The sequence below is a fragment of the Symphalangus syndactylus genome, chromosome 20 (assembly GCF_028878055.3).
Source record: "Symphalangus syndactylus isolate Jambi chromosome 20, NHGRI_mSymSyn1-v2.1_pri, whole genome shotgun sequence".
Lineage (NCBI taxonomy): Eukaryota > Metazoa > Chordata > Mammalia > Primates > Hylobatidae > Symphalangus > Symphalangus syndactylus.
This window is the reverse complement of record NC_072442.2, coordinates 58,396,964-58,415,842: the sequence shown is the minus strand read 5'-3', so window position 1 is coordinate 58,415,842 and position 18,879 is coordinate 58,396,964. Positions and strand designations below refer to the sequence as shown.

Here is an 18,879-nt window from a genome sequence, read left to right as displayed (position 1 = left end):
CTTTTCCTATTTGCCTGTTTTATACCATTGTTTTCTCAAACCCGAGCTGTGCAACCTCTCCGTTTCCCACCAGTTTAATGGGTCATAAAATAAGGATTTGATTACACAAATTGAAAATAGGCCCTCTGTCTATGCCCATACCACCCTGAACACATCCGATCTCATATGAAAATAGGCCCTCTAAGGGAAAGGGGTGCTTCAAAACGCCGAAGCATTATTACTTGATTATTGTCGTTATAATTAAAAAGGAAATATTTTTGGTCGGGTGCAGTGGCTCACGCCTGTAATCCCAGCACTTTGGGAGGCTGAGGCAGGCGGATTACCTGAGGTCAGAAGTTCAAGACCAGCCTGGCTAACATGGTGAAACCCTGTCTCTACTAAAAATACAAAACATTAGCTGGGCATGGTGGTGCACGCCTGTAATCCCAGCTACTCCAGAGGCTGAGACAGGAGAATCGCTTGAACCCCAGAGATGGAGGTTGCAGTGAGCCAAGACTGCGCAACTACACTCCAGCCTGGATGACAGAGTCTTTTAGACTCTGTCTAAAAGAAAAAAAAAAAAGAAATATTTTTAAAAGATATTGCAATTTGCTATAAATGTTTCCAACTCCAGAAGGAAAGTTGTGTGTTTGTGTGCACATGTGTGATAGGTGGGTATGTGCAGGTGTGTGGGCACGTGAGTGTGTGCTGAACAGAGCCTCAGAACTTGGAGACAGAGAGAGAGGAGGAAGGAGATAGAGAAGGAACTTCTCTTTTTCTTTGTAGATTTCTCCATTTCCATTGGGCTAAATTTATTGTTTCCTCATTTGTGTTCCCAAGCTCTTTAGACAAAACACTGTTATAATCCCTGAGGCAGGGATGGGGTAGGAGGAGGGCTCAACATCTCCTGCCCTGGGACGCAGGTTTTGGCGAACGATGAATTGAACTGTAACATTCCCCCCATTGGTTATAGTAAAGGGTAGTGCAGTGCTTCAAATGATGGCCAGGCACGTAAGTAAAGGAGTGAAGGAGTCTGTGGGGGAAGACAGTATGGAGTGGTGGAGACTGTGGCAAAACGGGAACACACACCCCCTCTACAACAGCTGCTACTCAGCTCCAGCCAATTGTCGCGTGAGGGATGTGGAGGCAATCCTGCCAACGCTTCTGCTCTTTCAAGGTGTGCTCAATATCCAGATTTTAATATGAAATCTACCCATTTTTTTAAGTGTTGGTTCAAATATTTAAAAACACTATATCGGCCAAAGCTACACATCTGCTGACCAGATCCGTCCCAGGGGCCGTGAGTTTGCCACCTGGCGCTAACCAGCCCAATGCTGAGTGTGCAGTACTGAGTCCTGTGCTGTCGTCGCCCCCTGGCCACGGGGCCCCGGGGAACACTGGTGCCAGGCCCCAGGGCTGGGAGGAGCCCAGGCTTCACCTTTCCCGGATGAATTCTGACATTTCCTTCTGCATTTGTTTGCCCTTCAGCTGTTTCTGGAGCAGTAGTTCAAACCCAGCCACAGTGCCGTTGCCTTGGGGGTCCTTCTTATCGGCCTACAAAGGAAGCAGAAGCACAAGAGTTTAGGGCACGTCTGAGTCTGGAGCCAGGGAGAATGGCATAGAGGGAGGACAGCTCCTAGATGTGCCTGGCAACCCCAGTCCAGCACAAGACGCGGGAGCAGTGGTCTCTGCTGCCCTAACTCGGATCTCTCTCCTGGTGCCCCCACTCCCAACAGTGCTTTCTGATGCTCAGGTTCTTACAGTTGCTGTATCCCCACATCCAAGCCTCTTAACTCTCCCAACCTGGGAACCGAGAGGAAGAAGGGCAAGTGTCCAAGAGCGCCGGCTGTGATGCCTAACGGCCTACGACTTCCAACCAGGTGGCTGCAGAGCCTGGCTTGGCCCTCGACGAATCTTGGCATCCTGACTCCAAGCTGGACTATGTGTGAGCTCAGGAGCAGGCACCCCCAGCCTTAAGCCATCCTGTCTTCTCCCAACTTCTTACACTGGTAGCGCAGTGACACCCTCTAACCACACATTCATAAAAGATCACAGGAGAGAAAAGTAAATCACAGGGAGAAAGTGGATTGAAGGGAGGCCGGAGGAGAGAACAGGACAGGCTGCCCTGAAATACTGGCTGGGTGACCTTGGCCAAGTTCTTCACTCACTCCAGGCCTAAGCTTTTTCATCTGCAAAACTGAGGAAATAACAGCCCCACCTTCATGTGGTCATTTCAGGGTAAATGACATATGTATATAGCTGAGCACATTGCTGAGCACATATTATGTACCCAATAAATGGTATCTCTTATTAGTTACTTTTAAATAAAAGTCCAAACTTGGGGAGGATGGGCAAGTCAATGAAATAAATACTTAGCAGCCAATTAATTTTGCAAACAAATATTCTTAAAATTTCAAAATTAAATGATTTATTTTGTTTTATCTGCATTTCTTCAAGCATACCGAATGCCCCTTCCCTGCCATTCCCCTGCCTGAGATTCACCCACACATCTGCCTGCACGGCCGTGGCTGCTGGAGCACCAGCTCCCAGGGCCATCCCAGGCGTGTCTAAAAGTGTCCTCCTTACGGCTTTTCCCTATCAGGAACCCAGGGTCAAACACTTTGATACTTAATGGAAGGTGTTCAGAACAGGTCTTTGATATCCCAGAGAGAGAGGTGCATTGGTGAGAACAGTGTCCCAGCATCTGGTAGGACCCAGGTTCTTGTCTCTGCTCAGCCAGACAGGCTGAGGTGTCCAATCCTAGGCAGTATCTCCCCAGACCACCCTCTTGAAATAGGAGCAGGTTGCATCTCTCAGATCCCATCCAGATCAGACATTTTAGGAGAAGGGAAAGAAAAGGGGTTGCTGATGCTTGCAGGGAACCCCATTTACAAGTAGATGAAGGATTTTATGGACACCTTCCCAGTTCCCCCGGTGTGGGACCCCTCCCCCTCGGGTGCCATAACTCAAAGTCCTCCGGCCATGCTGCTAACATCCCTGACGACAGGGAGATCACCATCCTACAGGGTCACAGTCGGGCTGTTCTTGCAGTTTAAAAGCAATGTCCACTGAAGATCGCTGCGCTTCACCCTACGAATACTACATCTTGATGAAAAAGCAGAAGGAAAATTACCCAGATACTGAGTTCAAATCTGCCTCCCTTCTAGGATGGATAGGCTGAGCTATCCATGCACTCTCGGGAAAACCAGCCAGAAGAAACAGGCTTTAATGACTGTGTCAGGAGAGAGAAATTTCTATGAGTGGAAAAGGCCCTGATGGTCAGGGGGATAAGTGGATTGCAGATTAAGTATCAGAGTCCCCAGAGGGCTTGAGTTAAGATAAGAACTCACAAGTGTCGCCCTCCGGATGCTGCTGGAGGCGGGCGGCATCAGACATTCCTGCCAGCTTCCCAAGGCTTGAGACCCCACACGCTGACCTCCAGCAACCAGGATACCCACTTCCAGGGCTCAAACCACTCTCTCCTTGAACCCTCCATTTACTGCACGCCTCTTGAGAGATGATGTTTCCAAACCCAGGTACATCTCTCCCTCTCTGCCGCCACCACCATCTTTCCCTGGTCTCTTCCACTCACCCGTCAACTTCCCACCCCTGCCTGCACAATGCCTATGAATCAGATCACATCATATTGCTGCTTAAGACCTTCTAACATCCTCCTTCCACAAGCAGAATAAAACTCACTTAATGGGGCCTAGAAAGTCTTGCACACTCTGATGCTTGTTTATCCTGCCTCTGAGCTCACCTGCCCAGGTCTGTCTGATGCCAAAGATAAGCCCCTTTATACTGTTTCCTCAACCAATGCACAGAGCTCTACCCTGGATGCAGCATAGCTGGAGCTACAGAAATTGTGCCTTGGTGAGAGGTGGAGGCAACAGGGATCTCTGTATATCTTCTAAGGTACAAGTGATTTTGTAGAAAGAGAAAAGCACCTTTATCTAGTATTCGGTTAGCAAATCTAAAAAAGTGTAGATAATCCGGCTGGGCACGATGGCTCACACCTGTAATCCCAGCACTCTGGGAGGCCAAGGCGGGTGGATCACCTGAGGTCAGGAGCTTGAGACCAGCCTCGCCAACATGATGAAATCCTGTCTCTACTAAAAAAAAAATAAAATAAAATACAAAAAATTAGCTGGATGTGGTGGCACACACCTGTAGTCCCAGCTACTTGGGAGGCTGAGACAGTCGTTTGAACCTGGGAGGTGGAAGCTGGAGTGAGCCAAGATCACACCACTGCACTCCAGCCTGGGTGAGACAGAGCGAGACTCTGTCTCAAAAAATCCATTCTGCACAGTGGTGAAAACAATTTTTTATTTATTTATGGTTCCTTGGAGTCTTTGGACACTTGTTTTTTTGAAGTGTACAATGTAGTGGTTTTTAATGTATTCACGGGGTTGTATGACCATCTCCACTATCTGATTCCAGAAAGGGGTGATCTGACTTTGAAAGTCACTATGACTTTAACATGCAAATGGCCCAGGACCATTCCCAGAATATACTGAGGTACAGGACTCTGCATTTCTAAAAATTTATTTATTTGAATCGTGAAAAAAATACACCTAGCTCGCAACTGACCATTTGAGCCATTTTTAAGAATACAGTTCAGTGGCATGAAGTATATTCACATGGTTGTGTGACCATCACCACCATCCACCCGCAAAACTTTCTTCAATCTTGCAAAACTAAAACTCTGTGTTCACTAAGCGATCTGCAAAAGTTTTAAAACTACAAGATTATCCAAGCTGGAGCTCTCTGAAGATCCTGTGCCCAACTGCCTCACAATTCTCATGAGGACAGTGAGGCCCAAGGAGGTGAAGCACTTGTCCAATGTCACTCACGTAAGTGACAAGCAGGTATGGAGCCCATGTTCATTTATTGAGGCAGATTCTAGTCTCCTGCCTTCACTGAGCATCGGTGAAAACGGCCCACCGCTTACCTACATTCTGGCTGAAGTGTCTGTAATGTGAACAAAAGTCCTGCTGAATCGCTGAAATTCATGGAATGAGCTGGACTCCAAGAGGGTCCTAAGTTCTTGTCTCAGATGCAAAATCTAACACCAGCCCTTCACACTCCAACGAGAAAGGCCCCTCCACTTTGAGATCCAGGTCCCCCCTACCCATCCTGGGTGTCCACTCCCGGTCACCAGGGTCACCCTGTGGGGGAAACTGAGGCGCTGCTTACCCAGAAGTAGTCGCAGTAGCTCCACTCGGTTGGTTTCAGCAGCTGCTGTTCCGGCATCGTGTCTGGGTGAGGGAACGTCACACAGTTTATCTGTAGGGCACAGAACAAGAAAGAATGACCCTGCTGGAGACTGGAATAGCGAGGAAGGCTTTGCTCCCAGGGGACATGGCACTAGAGTAGCCTCCCTATTGACAGAACACGCACAGGGATCTTCCCGTGCTCCAGGGGCCAGCATTTCACATGAGGTGCAACAGGTGCTCAACCCCACCCCAAAGGGGCTGTGAACCAGTATCACCTCTCTAGACGGCAGTTTACTAGGATCAAAATTGCAAACATCCAGCGCCTTTGACCCAGCAATTGCATAACAGTCTATCCAACAGATACAGTTGCATGGCGGCAGTGACGTCCATATGTGCTTTTTCACGACAGCACTATTTATGGCAGTTCGAGGTTGGAAAACAACTCCAATGTCCATCAGTAGAGGAACGGTTAAACAAAGTATGAGATAGACATCTATGGAAATCAGAAAGGACACGGTGATAAAGTTCTTAAATTTAATTAGGAAAATGGCTGGGCACTGTGGCTCACGCCTGTAATCCCAGCACTTTGGGAGGCCGAGGCAGGCGGATCACCTGAGGTCGAGAGTTCAAGACCAGCCTGACCAACATGGAGAAACCCCGTCTCTACTAAAAATACAAAATTAGTTGGCTGTGGTGGCGCATGCCTGTAATCCCAGCTAGTCGGGAGGCTGAGGGAGGAGAACAACTTGGACCCAGGAGGCAGAGGTTGCAGTGAGCTGAGATGGCACCACTGCTCTCCAGCCTTGCAGTGAGCTGAGATCACGCCATTGTATGAGCGAAACTCTATCTCAAAAAAAAAAAAAAAAATTTAATAAGAAAGTGTGCCAGGATATACGGTTAGATGAAGGTAAAAAAAAAAAAAAAGCAAGCAAAGAGTATTACAGTTCCTTTTTAAAAAGGAAGACAAGACCAGCCCCCCCTCTTCCTACTCCTCCTTCGCCCATTCAACGTGAAGACGTTGAGGATGAAGACCTTGAGGATGATCCACTTCCACATAAAGAACAGTAATTATATTTTTCTTCTTTATAATTGTCTTAACATTTTATTTTCTCTAGCTTACTTTACTGTAAGAATACAGTATATAATACACATAGACATGCAAAATATGTGTTCATGTCAGTAAGGCTGCCACTCAACAAGAGGCTATTAGTAGTTAAGTTCTAGGGCAGTCCAAAGTTATATGTCAATTTTGGACTATGGGTGGGGAGGGGGCACCCCTAGCCCCCATGTTGTTCAAGGGTCACCTGTATAATACACATTTGGCTATTTGCATATAGAATACTTCTGGAAACTGATAACATTGTTTGCTTCCAAGGAAAGGAACTGTGTGGGTGAGGGTCAGGGGTGAGAGATTACCTTGCAAATTTTATGTCATGATGTGTATCATACGAACAGATATAGCTTAAAATTATAATCTGGGAGGCCGGGCATGGCGGTTCATGCCTGTAGTCCCAGCACTTTGGGAGGCTGAGGTGGGGGATCATGAGGTCAGGAGTTCGAGATCAGCCTGACCAACATGGTGAAACCCCTTCTCTACTAAAAATACAAAAATTAGCCAGGCGTGGTGGCATGTGCCTGTAATCCCAGCTACTCGGGAGGCTGAGGCAGGAGAATTGCTTCAACCCAGGAGGTGGAGGTTGCAGTGAGCTGAGATTGCGCCACTGCACTCCAGCCTCGGTGACAGAGTGAGACTCCATCTCAGAAAAAAAAAAAAGAAATCTGGGCTGCACATGTAAGGCTGGCCCTAGCTAAGGAGAGTGAAGGACAGAAATTTTCAGGTCGTCTCAGACTTTTCTGCCCAAGCACATCTGTAATGCTCCCTGGCTTTTCCCCACTGTGTGGAGGCAGCTTCAGGCCCCAGATTCCCACCTCTCCTAGGACGTGGGCTAATTTGCTTCCTCTGCGGGAGCAAGGCCTGAGCCTTACAAGTCTTTAACCCCTCCTTGCAGCCCAAGCACCTGCTGAAGTGGAAAATGTCACACATTAAAAAACGGTGCAGCCCTGAGGTTTTGGGCCCAGGACACAAACTCCAATGCTAGGCGGGGCATGCAAGCCAGTGAGGTGCCCAAGCGTCACAGAAACTGCAGCTGGGATAGGAGGGTGGACAGCGTCACAGAAACTGCAGCTGGGATAGGAGGGTGGACAGCGTCACAGAAACTGCAGCTGGGATAGGAGGGTGGACAGCGTCACAGAAACTGCAGCTGGGATAGGAGGGTGGACAGCGTCACAGAAACTGCAGCTGGGACAGGAGGGAAGACGGCGTTACAGAAACTGCAGCTGGGATAGGGGGGCGGACAGCCTCCGCTTTGGGCAGGGGTCAGAGGCTGCGGAGATGCGTCCAAGGAGCAGATCCTGCTCAGCTCTTGCCAACTGTCATCAAGCCCTTCTGAGGAGAGCAGTGCTGGCGGATTATGTGATGACTCCAGGGAAGCTGAAAATGGGGATTTTTAGGCAAAGTGTCTCCATTTTTAAGTGTTGGCAATTAATTCAAGGTTAAAAACAATAATGATAGAAACAATAACACCATGTAGGCCCAACAAACTCTTCTGCCAGCAAAGTCAGGCCCATGGACCTCCAGTTGTGACCTCTGGTTCAGGAAGCTCCTAGGCAGCTAGAAGTAAATCTAGCGCACACCCTTCCCCAGCTGCCAGGGCACAGACCTCAGTCACAGTCTGGGGAGAAGTCCCCAACAAAAGAAGGAGCCTCCTCCTCCCGGATCCTTGCATGTGGTTAAGGCGAGGGCTGAGGTCCCCACCACCCTAGAGGGAAACGCGACTCAGCAAAAGGATCAGAGGCAGGAATGATGTGGAGGACCCTGGAGATGACAGGGCTGCACCAAATTCTGCCAAGGATAATCCCTTCTCCTCTTTCTCCTTCCCTTCCTCCCTTCCTCCCTTCTTCCCTTCTTCCCCTCCTCCCCACCCTCCTTCCCTCCTTCCCTCCCTCTTTCCCTCCCTCCCTCCCTCCTTCCTTCCTTCCTTTCTTTTTTAGACGGACTCTTGCTCTGTCACCAGGCTGGAGTGCAGTGGCACGATCTCGGCTCACTGCAACCTCTGCTTCACTGGCTCAAGTGATTCTCCTGCCTCAGCCTCTCTCAAGTAGCTGGGATTACAGGTGTGTGCCACCACACCTGGCTAGTTTTTGTATTTTTAGTAGAGACAGGATTTCACCACGTTGGCCAGGCTGGTCTCAAACTCCTGACCCCAAGTGATCCGCCCTCCTCGGCCTCCCAAAGTGCTGAGATTACAGGCATGAGCCACTGTGCTGGGCCTCTTTCTCCTTTTCAATATGTGTAACTTCTAAGAATACAACACTATTCATGTAAGATTCCTCGCCAGGGCATGGTGGCTCACATCTGTAATCCCAACACTTTGGGAGGCCAAGGCGGGCAGATCGCTTGAGCTCAGGAGTTCGAGACCAGCCTGGGCAACACAGCACGATCTTGTCTCTACAAAAAATAAAAAACAAAACTAGCCAGGCATGGTGGCGCATACCTGTAGTCCCAGCTACTTGGGAGGCTGAAGCAGGAGGATCTCTTGAACCTGGGAGGTTGAGGCTGCAGTGAGCTATGATTACATCACTGCACTTTAGCCTGGGTTAAAAAAAATTCTGTCAAAAATATTTAATCTGAATATAATGATGAGTGGGGAAAATCAAGATAGTTTTTTAAAAGGCACCTCGTGGCAGGGGGTGGTGGCTTGCGCCTGTAATCCCAGTAATTTGGGAGGCTCAGGTGGGCGGATCACAAGGTCAGAAGTTTGAGACCAGCCTGGCCAACATAATGAAACCCTGTCTCTACTAAAAATACAAAAATTAGCTGGGCATGGTGGTAGGCGCCTGTAATCCCAGCTACTCAAGAGGCTGAGGCAGGAGAATCGTTTGAACCCGGGAGGTGGAGGTAGCAGTGAGCCAAGATTGCGCCATTGCATTCCAGCCCGGGCGACAGGGCGAGACTGCGTCTCAAAAAAAAAAAAAAAAAAAAAAAAAAAAAAAAAGGCACACAGCTTCCTGAGCTCTAAAAAATTAGCATTGTGATGGATTAAAAAAACAAAGGCTAGATGAAGATCAGCTGAGGCTGGAGAGTTTTCTCCCAGGCGTCAGCAACCTGAGTGAGAGAAGGGAGGGCCAGTCCTTGGGGCCAGCATCAGAAAACCGTGTCCCCAAGCCTTGGTTTCGGGCCCAGTCCCCAAGGTGTGTCCAGAGACAAGTCTCCTTCCTTCCTGCACCTCCACAACCCACTGCCAAGCAGGCAATCATGAAAACAAGGGACGGATTTCAAAAGTGCACAGATTCCTTATTTTGTGTTCCAGTTATTCTTATTTAAACAAATCACGGTCATCACAGTCCACCTTTATTTTGCTGAATAATGCAGTCCATGAAAATTTCAATCAAATTTAATGATAAATTAACTACGACATTAAAGTAAATTGAGCATTAAGAATGATGGAACAAGTAGAGTTGTGGGTACTCAGAGGCGGGTCTGAATGCCTTCTGGAGTGGCCTGCCCTGCAGGTCTCTCTCCCCTTTCCCTCATCTTTCCTCACTCAAACTGCTCTTGGCCTTGCCCTCTTGTTGGGGAAACATTCCCTACAAAGAAAGGACTTTCCTGGCTAGACGTGGTGGCTCACGCCTATAATCCCAGCACTTTGGGAGGCCGACGTGGGCGGATCACCTGAGGTCGGGAGTTCGAGACCAGCCTGACCCACATGGAGAAACCCCCATCTCTACTAAAAATACCAAATTAGCCGGGCTTGGTGGCGCATGCCTATAATCCCAGCTACTTGGGAAGGCTGAGGCGGGAGAATCACTTGAACCTGGGAGGTGGAGGTTGCGGTGAGCCAAGATCATGCCACTGCATTCCAGCCTGGGCAACAAGAGCAAAACTCTGTCTCAAAAAAAAAAAAAAAAAAAAAGGAAGAAAGGACTTTCCCATGTCAGGAAGAGGCTTGGCCAAACGTGGGGCAGGCAGAAGGAGAAATGGGTCTTGGCTAGTCTTGTTCCCCAGAATCTTCCTGAGTTGACTTACCCTCGGAGTGAGGATGCCACCATGCACCCCAGGAGGCCTGTGCAGACAGACCCTGCTAGCCGGAAGGGGAGACAGTACCAAGGACAGCCCCTTCAATGATGCATCCTGGCTGGCTCCAAGCCAACCACCTAAAAGGCCATGGAAGTCCCGAGGAGGACTGAGACCCACCTAAGTACCACTCAGTTCCCTTCTTGTCCCAGAGTCAAGGATGAACATGCCTCGGAGTCACCTAGAGGGCATGGGTTGCTGGGTCCCACCACCCACTGTCTGATTCAGGAGCTCCGGATGGGGTCTGAGCTCTCAAGTGATGCTGAAGGTCTGGGGGTCACACTTTGAGAACCAGCATTTGTGATCCATTTAGCAGGGATAGGGGCAGCCCCTGGGGGAGACCTTGTGCCCACCACAATGGAAGACACACAGATAAACAAGCCACAGAGCCCTGCTCTTAAGATCCTACATGGCAAGTGGGCAAAGGACATGAACAGACACTTTTTCTTTTTTTCATTGAGACAAAGCTTTGCTCTTGTCACCAAGGCTGGAGTGCAATGGCATGATCTCAGCTCACTGCAACCTCCACCTCCTGGGTTCAAGCGATTCTCCTGCCTCAGCCTCCCAAGTAGCTGGGATTACAGGTGCCCGCCACCATGCCTGGCTAATTTTTGTATTTTTAGTAGAGATGGGGGTTTCACCATGTTGGTCAGGCTGGTCTCGAACTCCTAACCTTCAGGTGATCCACCCACCTTGGCCTCCCAAAGTGTTGGGATTACAGGCATGAGTCACTGCACCCAGCCCAGACACTTTTCAAAAGAAGACGTATGTGCAGCCAACAAGCATATGCAAAAATGCTCATCACTGCTAATCATTAAAGAAAGGCAAATCAAAACCACAACGAGATACCACGGCATGCCAATCAGAATGGCTATAATTAAAAAGTCAAAAAATAACAGGTGCTGGCGAGGTTGCAGAGAAAAGGGAACACTTATACACAGCTGGAGGGAGTGTAAATTAGTTCAACCATGTGGAAAGCAATGTGGTGATTCCTCAAAGAACTAAAAACAGAACTATCATTCGAACCAGCAATCCCATTACTGGGTATATACCCAAAGGAATATAAATCTTTCTACATAAAGACACATGTATGCATATGTTCACTGCAGCAGTATTCACAATAGCAAAAACATGGAATCAACTTAAATGTCCATCAACGATATACTAGATAAAGGAAACGTGGTACATATACAACATGAAATACTATGCAGCTGTAACAAAGAATAAGATCATGTCCTTCGCAGGGCCATGGATGGAGCTGGAAGCCATTATCCTTAGCAAACTAATGCAGGAACAGAAAACAGGTTGGGGCAGAAGAGTGAAGGCAGTAGAATGTGGGGACTCATTAAGGACTCATCACCCTGCTGCTTCTGTCACTCCTTGAGGATACCAGTCCTCAGATGGAGCCCCGAGGTGCCTGCCACTGTCTCTGTCCTCTCTCATTTTGGAATTTCTCCCTCCCAGGAAGCCCACTGGGATTTCTCCAAATCCTCACTCCTGCAGGGGAGTCCTGACTCAGGCACCCTCTCTAGGGCTTTGCATGTATTCTCATTTCATCTTCCCAGCAACTCCACAGGGGAGGAAGAACAGCCTCATCGTATATGAGGAAACTGAGGATCACAGAAACGAGGTATCCGAATCTAGATCCAGCTGCCTGCAGAGTTCAAGCCTCGACCACGAAGCTGTGTGATGGGCTATTTGCTCATCCACCTTCCATTCAAACATCCGTCAAAAGGCTGCTCAGTGCCATGGTTACGCTAGATCTTCCCAGCAATCTGCATGCATACATTTGTAATGATATTTCTCGTGATGGTTTATTTAATGTCTCTCCTCCTTGCCAGACAGCCTGTTCTACAAGGGGATGGGGACCATCTTTTCCCTGCCGTTTCCCTCCTCACTGGTGCAGTGTTGGGTACATAGTGGGTGCTCAGGAGATGTTTCTTGGTGCAGTGGCCGGAGGCTAGGGATGTAAGGCACCATCTCTGCTCTCAACAGTTCTGTAAATAAGTCACTGTAATTCTTCGGGATAAACCTGCCAGTGGAGTAAGCCTGAGGTGCTGAGGTTACTGGAAGGACTGGGGGTCCAGGGGAGGAATATTAGATTTAGGTAATAATAGTAGGGCCCAGGCAGACAGAGGGGTGGGAAGGTGAGAAGGGTACTGTAAGAAGGGAAAGGACCCAGGATGAGAGGATATGCCCCACAGGTGGGGACTGTGTTGCTCAGTTTGGCTGAGCTCAGAATCAGGGAGTAGACAAGACTGAGGTGAGAGGGGGTCTTGCAGGGGTGCCGAGGTCTGTCCTGAAGGCAGCAGGACAGTGGGGGCCACAGAAGCACCCTGCAGGAAAGTAACAATTCATCAGGCTGCTGTCTGGGGTGAGCACCACCACTACAGCACAGAGGACACGCTGGAGGGAGAACGCAACTGTGGCCACCAGGGAAGTCTGCAGTGATGGGGGACGGGGGGTCATGATAGCAGCTCGGAGCAGCATAGTCAAGAGGGGATTAGAAGAAGCCTGGGATACTCTACAAGAAGCCTTGACAGCACCGTGAAGTCAATTCAGTGATGCCCATCCAGGGGCAATTTTGCCCCCACCTCAGAAATATCTAGCAATGTGGAGACATTTTTGGTTGTCACAGCTGTGTGGGGTCGGGGGTGGATGCTATTGGCCTCTGGTTGGTAGGGGCCAGGGAAGGTGATATACATCTACAATGCACGGGACAGCTCCCCACAACAAAGTGCTATCCAACCCAAAAGGTCAATGGTGCTGAGGTTGAGAAACCCTGAGTTGACTGACCTGGGTGGAGAGGAAGCATGTTTCCATCCATTGGGATGGAAGATGGAAGAATAGTCCCTTCGGAGAGAGGGAGGCAGTGGCAGCAGAGGGGCATGGTGAGAGGTGTGTGTGTGCAGAAGTCCTGGAAGCAATTGGAGCCTCGATGTTTATTTGCAATGGTCTAGTGCAAACTCATGCACAGATGAGGAAACTCAGACACAGAACGTTTAACTCTCTAGTTCACTATAAGTGGCAGAGCAGGGTCTAGAACTAGCTTCCTAATTCCTGGGCCACCACTTTTATCCTTGCTGTGTCCTTCTGTGACCTCCAGACCTCAAAGTCAAGGCTCCTATGTCCCTGGATCAGAAGGGCTGGGGGGGCCACATAGCTCCATCCTGCGGTGCTCCAAAGCCAAAGGAGGGAAGAGAAGGTGGGACAGGACTTTCCACATGTGGATTCCTGTCCTCCCCTGGGTGACATCTTCCAGATGGTTAATACCAGGGTCCAGCTGCACCTCTGGAAACACCTCATCCTCCTCCCGAGGCCTCCCAGGCATAGCAGGAGCCTCACTGCCATCCTAAAGATCCACTTTCTGTTTGTTCAACAAAAGCAAATAATGTGCCAGCCACAGTTCTCAGCGTTTTACATGTATAAGCTCATTTAATCCTCACAACAGCCCTGAAAGGCAGGTGCTATTATTATCCCCATTTTACAAGTAAGGAAACTGAGGCACAGAGAGGCTAAGTCACTTATGCAAGATCGCACAGTTTGTGCATGGAAGGATGGACCCAGGGTCTGAACCCAGCCAAGCTGGCTTCAGTCTAGGCTCTTAGCCTCTGTCACACTACCTTTCCAACACACTGAGGTGTAAATGTGCCAGGTCCCCACCCAAGGCAGGGGCTCAAAAAGGAAGGGTGATCAAAAGGGATCCAGAGGGGGGCACGCCTCCCCATGTGCACTGCTCAGGGCAAGTTCCGGCAGGCAGTCCCACCCTCACTTCCCCGGAGACCAGTGTCCTCGACAAAGCCGCATCTTTGCTCTTGCACCAACTCTGTTTTCTCCAACCATCAGGTAAATGGAGTGACACCCCTATACCCTCCAAACTGCTGGGGTCCACTGTGCAGCTGGGGTTCCTGCAGGGCTTTTCCGCACAGGAGCAGCCAGAAGCACAAGGGCTGCCTCCCAGAAGCTCTCTAAGGGGTACGCAGTGGGACACAGCAGCCAGAAAACCACCTGGCTGAGGTGCGAGAGCCACTGAACACACGTGTGACTCACCCAAGGGGGCTGACATAGGGAGGACCCAAGGCACACCCCTCCCCCAAGTCCTGGTCCAGCAGGAACCTGTGGGGAACAGAGGCCACAAGCTCCCTGCAAGGCCTGTTTGACCATCTTGCCTGCAGCAGAGAAGGGAAAATGATTTGACAACAGGCTCTGAATTTTCTCCCAGAGGAAAGCTGATCTGGGAGGGTATGGGAGAGGAACAAGCCAGCCCTGGAGCTCTGTGGAACAGAGAAGAAGAGAAGACACGACCCCAAGGGTTCACCTCCAGCCCCTAGCTCCCACCCCGGGTTCTGTGGCTACGCTGGGAAGCCCTGAAGCTGAGGACCACAGGAGTCCCCAAATTCCTCTTTCCAGGTGAGAGCGTGGCCAGGTGGCTTTGTTGTCATCTTTTCTGAAACCCTCTAGGTTCAGATGCATTCATGCTCCTGCCAAGGGCTATGAGCTGCCATGAGCACCCGTCACTCCCAATCAAACAGCACACTCCACCTGCCAGCCCCACAGCAAGGACAGCGGAAACAAGATCCAGCAAGGCTGCCAGCCTCTGCCCGTTGCTGTCAGGGAGCCCATGTGTCTGTCCCCTGAAAACCCGTAGCCTGGGGAAAAAGGAGCGTCAGAATCCAGCTCCATTCTTGCTCTGGATCCACCAGCCTTTGCTGACCAGGCCTGGAAATTTCTGCTCTGTGGGATCAGACAGCACGGGAAGCAGCTCACCTCATCCCTACACACCACAGACAGGGAAGTTCACGCCCCAGCCCCGAGACCTGAGCCATCCCTTCCCCCCGAGTGTCTCCTTCTTGGGAAACTATGAACTCTGGAGGATCAGAACCCAGAGGGAGAGGCTGGGCATGGGAGAGCGGTGTTGTGTGGAAGGGAAAAGGCACCAAGTCCTGGAGACCTGTGGGCCAAGGCCAGGTGGTACAGTGGGAAGTGTCCTGGGCCGGCAGCCAGGAGACCTGGGTTCAAGTCCTGGGCTCTGCTCCTCACTTGTTTTGTGACCTTTGGCCAGTCCCTCCTTTGCTCAGTTTCTTTGGCAAAAAATGCTCCAAGGCATGAGTGTTTACTTAAAACCTCTGGGGACACTGGTTCAAATGCAGATTTTCCAGTCTGGCCCCAGAGAAAACAACTGAAGGTCTGGGGTGCCATCCAGGAATCTGCATTTTAAAAAAGGTCTTGGAGGCTTCAGAATACAATTTGCAGACTCCCTCATGAGAAGCAATGACATGGCTCAGCAGGAAGGAACAGGGAAGGCAGGGACGGGCGAGGTGTGCTGCCCATCAGGGGCCCAACAAGGGCCGCTGTCAGCCCACTCTGACCACACCCGAAGCTCTGGCTGCAAGATGGAGTCCAGCAGGTGCCCCACTCTGTGGCCTGGGCCCCGTCACTAAACGCCTTTAAGGCAACCCTCCACGACATAACACTCTGCTTTTCACTTTGCATTTTTGTTTTTCTTCTAGAATTCAAATATGTCTCCCATTCTGACCCCCCACTTTCTCCTCCCCCTCCTTTTTATGTATTTCAAAAGACTCTGGAGAGCTCCTGCTGTGCCCCAGCATTCTGGGGCATTTTGTGACAATTTGAAGATGGGGACTGTACCCTCTGGAACTCTGCACCTGAGCCTGCCCACACCCCTACCCACCAGCTCCAGCAACTCCACCAGTAACAGGGGGGCTGCTGCTTGCTACCCCACAGTCCAAGCAGGCTGAGTCGTTCTGCCCAGCCCTTGGAGACACTGTCCATCAGCACAGGGCATTCCAAAGGAGCTCATGACACAAGGAACCCAAGCCCGCTCCAGGAGGAGCACCGTGGTAAGGGCATAGATTTCAAATCCTGATACGCCCCAGGTGGGTGACTGTGAGCAACGTACAGCTCTGTGCCTCAGTTTCCTCATATGTAAACAGGGTGATGACAGATGACAGTGTGTACAGAGCCCTTACTATATGCAGGCTCTGTTCTAAGTGCTTTCCATGGATGGACCCATTTAGTCTCTACACCATCCCTAAGGCACAGACCACCCGCTACCCCCCATTTCCCCACTTGACAGTTAATGACTGAGATGGGAAGAAGTCAAGAAACTTGCCCCATGCTGTTGCACAGTCATTAATATAACTGACACTCTGGCCTCAGAGTTCACGTTCGTCATCATTATACTATATTGATTCTACGACTCACACTTCATATAGCTAATGGACAATTAAATGAGCGGCTTGGATCACTACGTGTGCATAATAAATGCACACAAAAGTTGCAGCAATTGTTATTGGTAATTGTTTACCTAAACTTTTTCTCCCAGAGCAGGATGTGCAGCCTGGATGAAGCAGGGAAATGCACCCACTCTTGGTTTTGTCTCTACGGGGGTGGTCGGAATGGCTCAGAGCTGTGTGAGTTGGAGTCTAAGAGAGCAATCCCGCGTTCCCTGCTCTCCTGCCCTTGTGCCAAAATAGCAAACCTGCAACCACACTTCTCAGGCCTGTGCCCCTCAGGGGGCAATGATGTCCAGCCCCACCTGCCCCAAACACAGTGCTGAGAAGCAGAGGTGGGGTGTGGGACTCCCCCTCATCTCTGCATGGGGGTGGGTGGGGTGGGCATCTCGAAGCGCCCTGGGAGGCAGCCTGGCCACTCTAGGCAGAAGCTGCCTGCTCCCCTTCAGGAACTCCTAGGAACTCTATTCTTAGGACGCTTTCTCTTGCTTTTAACTTTGACATCTTCCAGAAGTTACCCCGCACAAAAGCAACCCTGCCGTGGCTGTAATTTACACGTCACATCACTTGCGCTGAGTACAGTCCACCCCCTTCAACCCACTCCCGCACGCGTACCTTCCCCTCCTGCCCTGAAAAAAAATGGCTTCTGCATCATCCCAGCCACCATCCTTCTACTTGTTCACCAGGAGAGAAGTGAAATGTGAAATTGACAGGAGAAGGGGAGGTGGGAGGGGGATGTGGATGGGGAACTTCAGTGAAATCCGCGCTTTGGAACTTCCCCGTTTCCAGGTTGGGCATCACTTCTGCTTGGCGGTCCACATCGCCATGGCAACAGCCCAGCCAAATGCCCCAGCTCGCAGCCCACCCTGAGGGCGCCCCTCGGGAGCCACTTACTGTGATGGTGTTTTCCTTGCTCTGCTTTTTGCTTGGCGATGAGGATCCCAGGTTCTGGGGAGAGAGGCAAGAAACATCGTCAAAGCTGTTCTCCATATTGGACATTTTTTACCCCCATTCAGGTTCCCTGAGGGTGGAGGCGCTGGGGAAGTTCAGGGATGCTCAGTCTGCTGTCAACTCCTAAGTCACCATATTCTGGGCCAGGGCAGGTAGGGGTCTCCCTGACCCCACACTGTTCCCACGCCCAGCTCTCAGGCTGAAGGCGAATTAAGGAAGCCTCCTGCACAGGCTCTGAGAGAACTGCTCCAAACCAGGTCTCCCCTCCTCTTCTCTCAGTCTGTGATTTGGGAAGTTAACCCCTCCGCTGCCCTCTGCTGGTGAACGCTCCGCGTGCCGCTTGCCGCCTGAAGCCGCGGAATCCACTGGGGAGAAGAGAGTTAAGGCCACCACCTCCAGGCACTGAGGACTCAGCACACGACGTTTTATTCTGAAACCCCCGGGTCCAAAACGTCAAACCTAAGCACACAATGTGCACCGAGGCGCTGCTCGGTCACCTCCCTGACTCCCCGCTCCCCCAACCCCGTGAGCCAGGAGGGATTTCTCAGCCAAGCCGACTTCCAGCTTCCATTCAGTCTTTATATTGCCTTTTGACGTCTTCCACTGCCAGTAAGAAAACCAGAGTCCCAAGTACCTCTGAGCCTGAGGTCCTCAGCAGTTTGTCAAAGTCCTGGGATCATTCTGGCAGAGAAAATTAAGGACTGCCAGTGCAAAACGCTACACGTGTCCTAAGAGCCTACGACTCCAAAGAATGTTTGATTCTGGGTCTCTGTTGTTCTATTAGAAATTATGTTAGGGGTTCAATACCAGAGATCCCCAAGCAGGACCTGGGATGTCTCCTATCCTGAGCCACACAGCGACCTGGGAAACAGGCTTATCCCTAAGGCACTGCAGGTGGCCATCACACATGTGCCCCAGGACTTGTGCACGACCTTACTCTTTTTTTTTTTTTTTTTTTTTTTTTTTTTTTTTTAAGAAGGAGTGTCATTCTGTCACCCAGGTTGGAGTGCAGTGGCGTGATCATGGCTCACAGCAACCTCTGCCTCCCAGGTTCAAGAATTCTCCTGCCTCAGCCTCCTGAGTAGCTGGGATTACAGATGCCTGCCACCATGCCCAGCTAATTTTTGTATTTTTAGTAGAGACAGGGTTTCACCATGTTGGCCAGGCTGGTCTCGAACTCTTGACCTCAGGTGATCCACCTGCCTCGGGCTCCCAAAGTGCTGGGATTACAGGCATGAGCCACTGCGGCCGGCCTGGCCTTACTCTTCCTTGGTAGAATGTAAGGAAGTGGCTTTCACTTTACAGATACCGGCCAGAAAAAGCATGGAGGGGCTTCAACAAGAAC

At 50.4% G+C, this 18,879-nt stretch overlaps 1 protein-coding gene across 10 annotated transcripts in view; it reads right to left on the bottom strand.

Annotated features, from left to right (window-relative positions):
* Positions 1 to 18,879, bottom strand: part of GAS7 (growth arrest specific 7) — a 287,263-nt gene that overhangs the window by 31,177 nt on the left and 237,207 nt on the right. For all 10 annotated transcript variants that reach the window (XM_055256001.2, XM_055256002.2, XM_055256007.2 and 7 more), the window contains exons 5-7: positions 17,478 to 17,531; positions 5,176 to 5,265; positions 1,418 to 1,533 (exon numbers count right to left, since the gene is read on the bottom strand). In XM_055256001.2, coding sequence (XP_055111976.1) covers positions 1,418 to 1,533; positions 5,176 to 5,265; positions 17,478 to 17,531 — 260 coding nt within the window. The remainder of the gene's footprint in view (positions 1 to 1,417; positions 1,534 to 5,175; positions 5,266 to 17,477; positions 17,532 to 18,879) is intronic.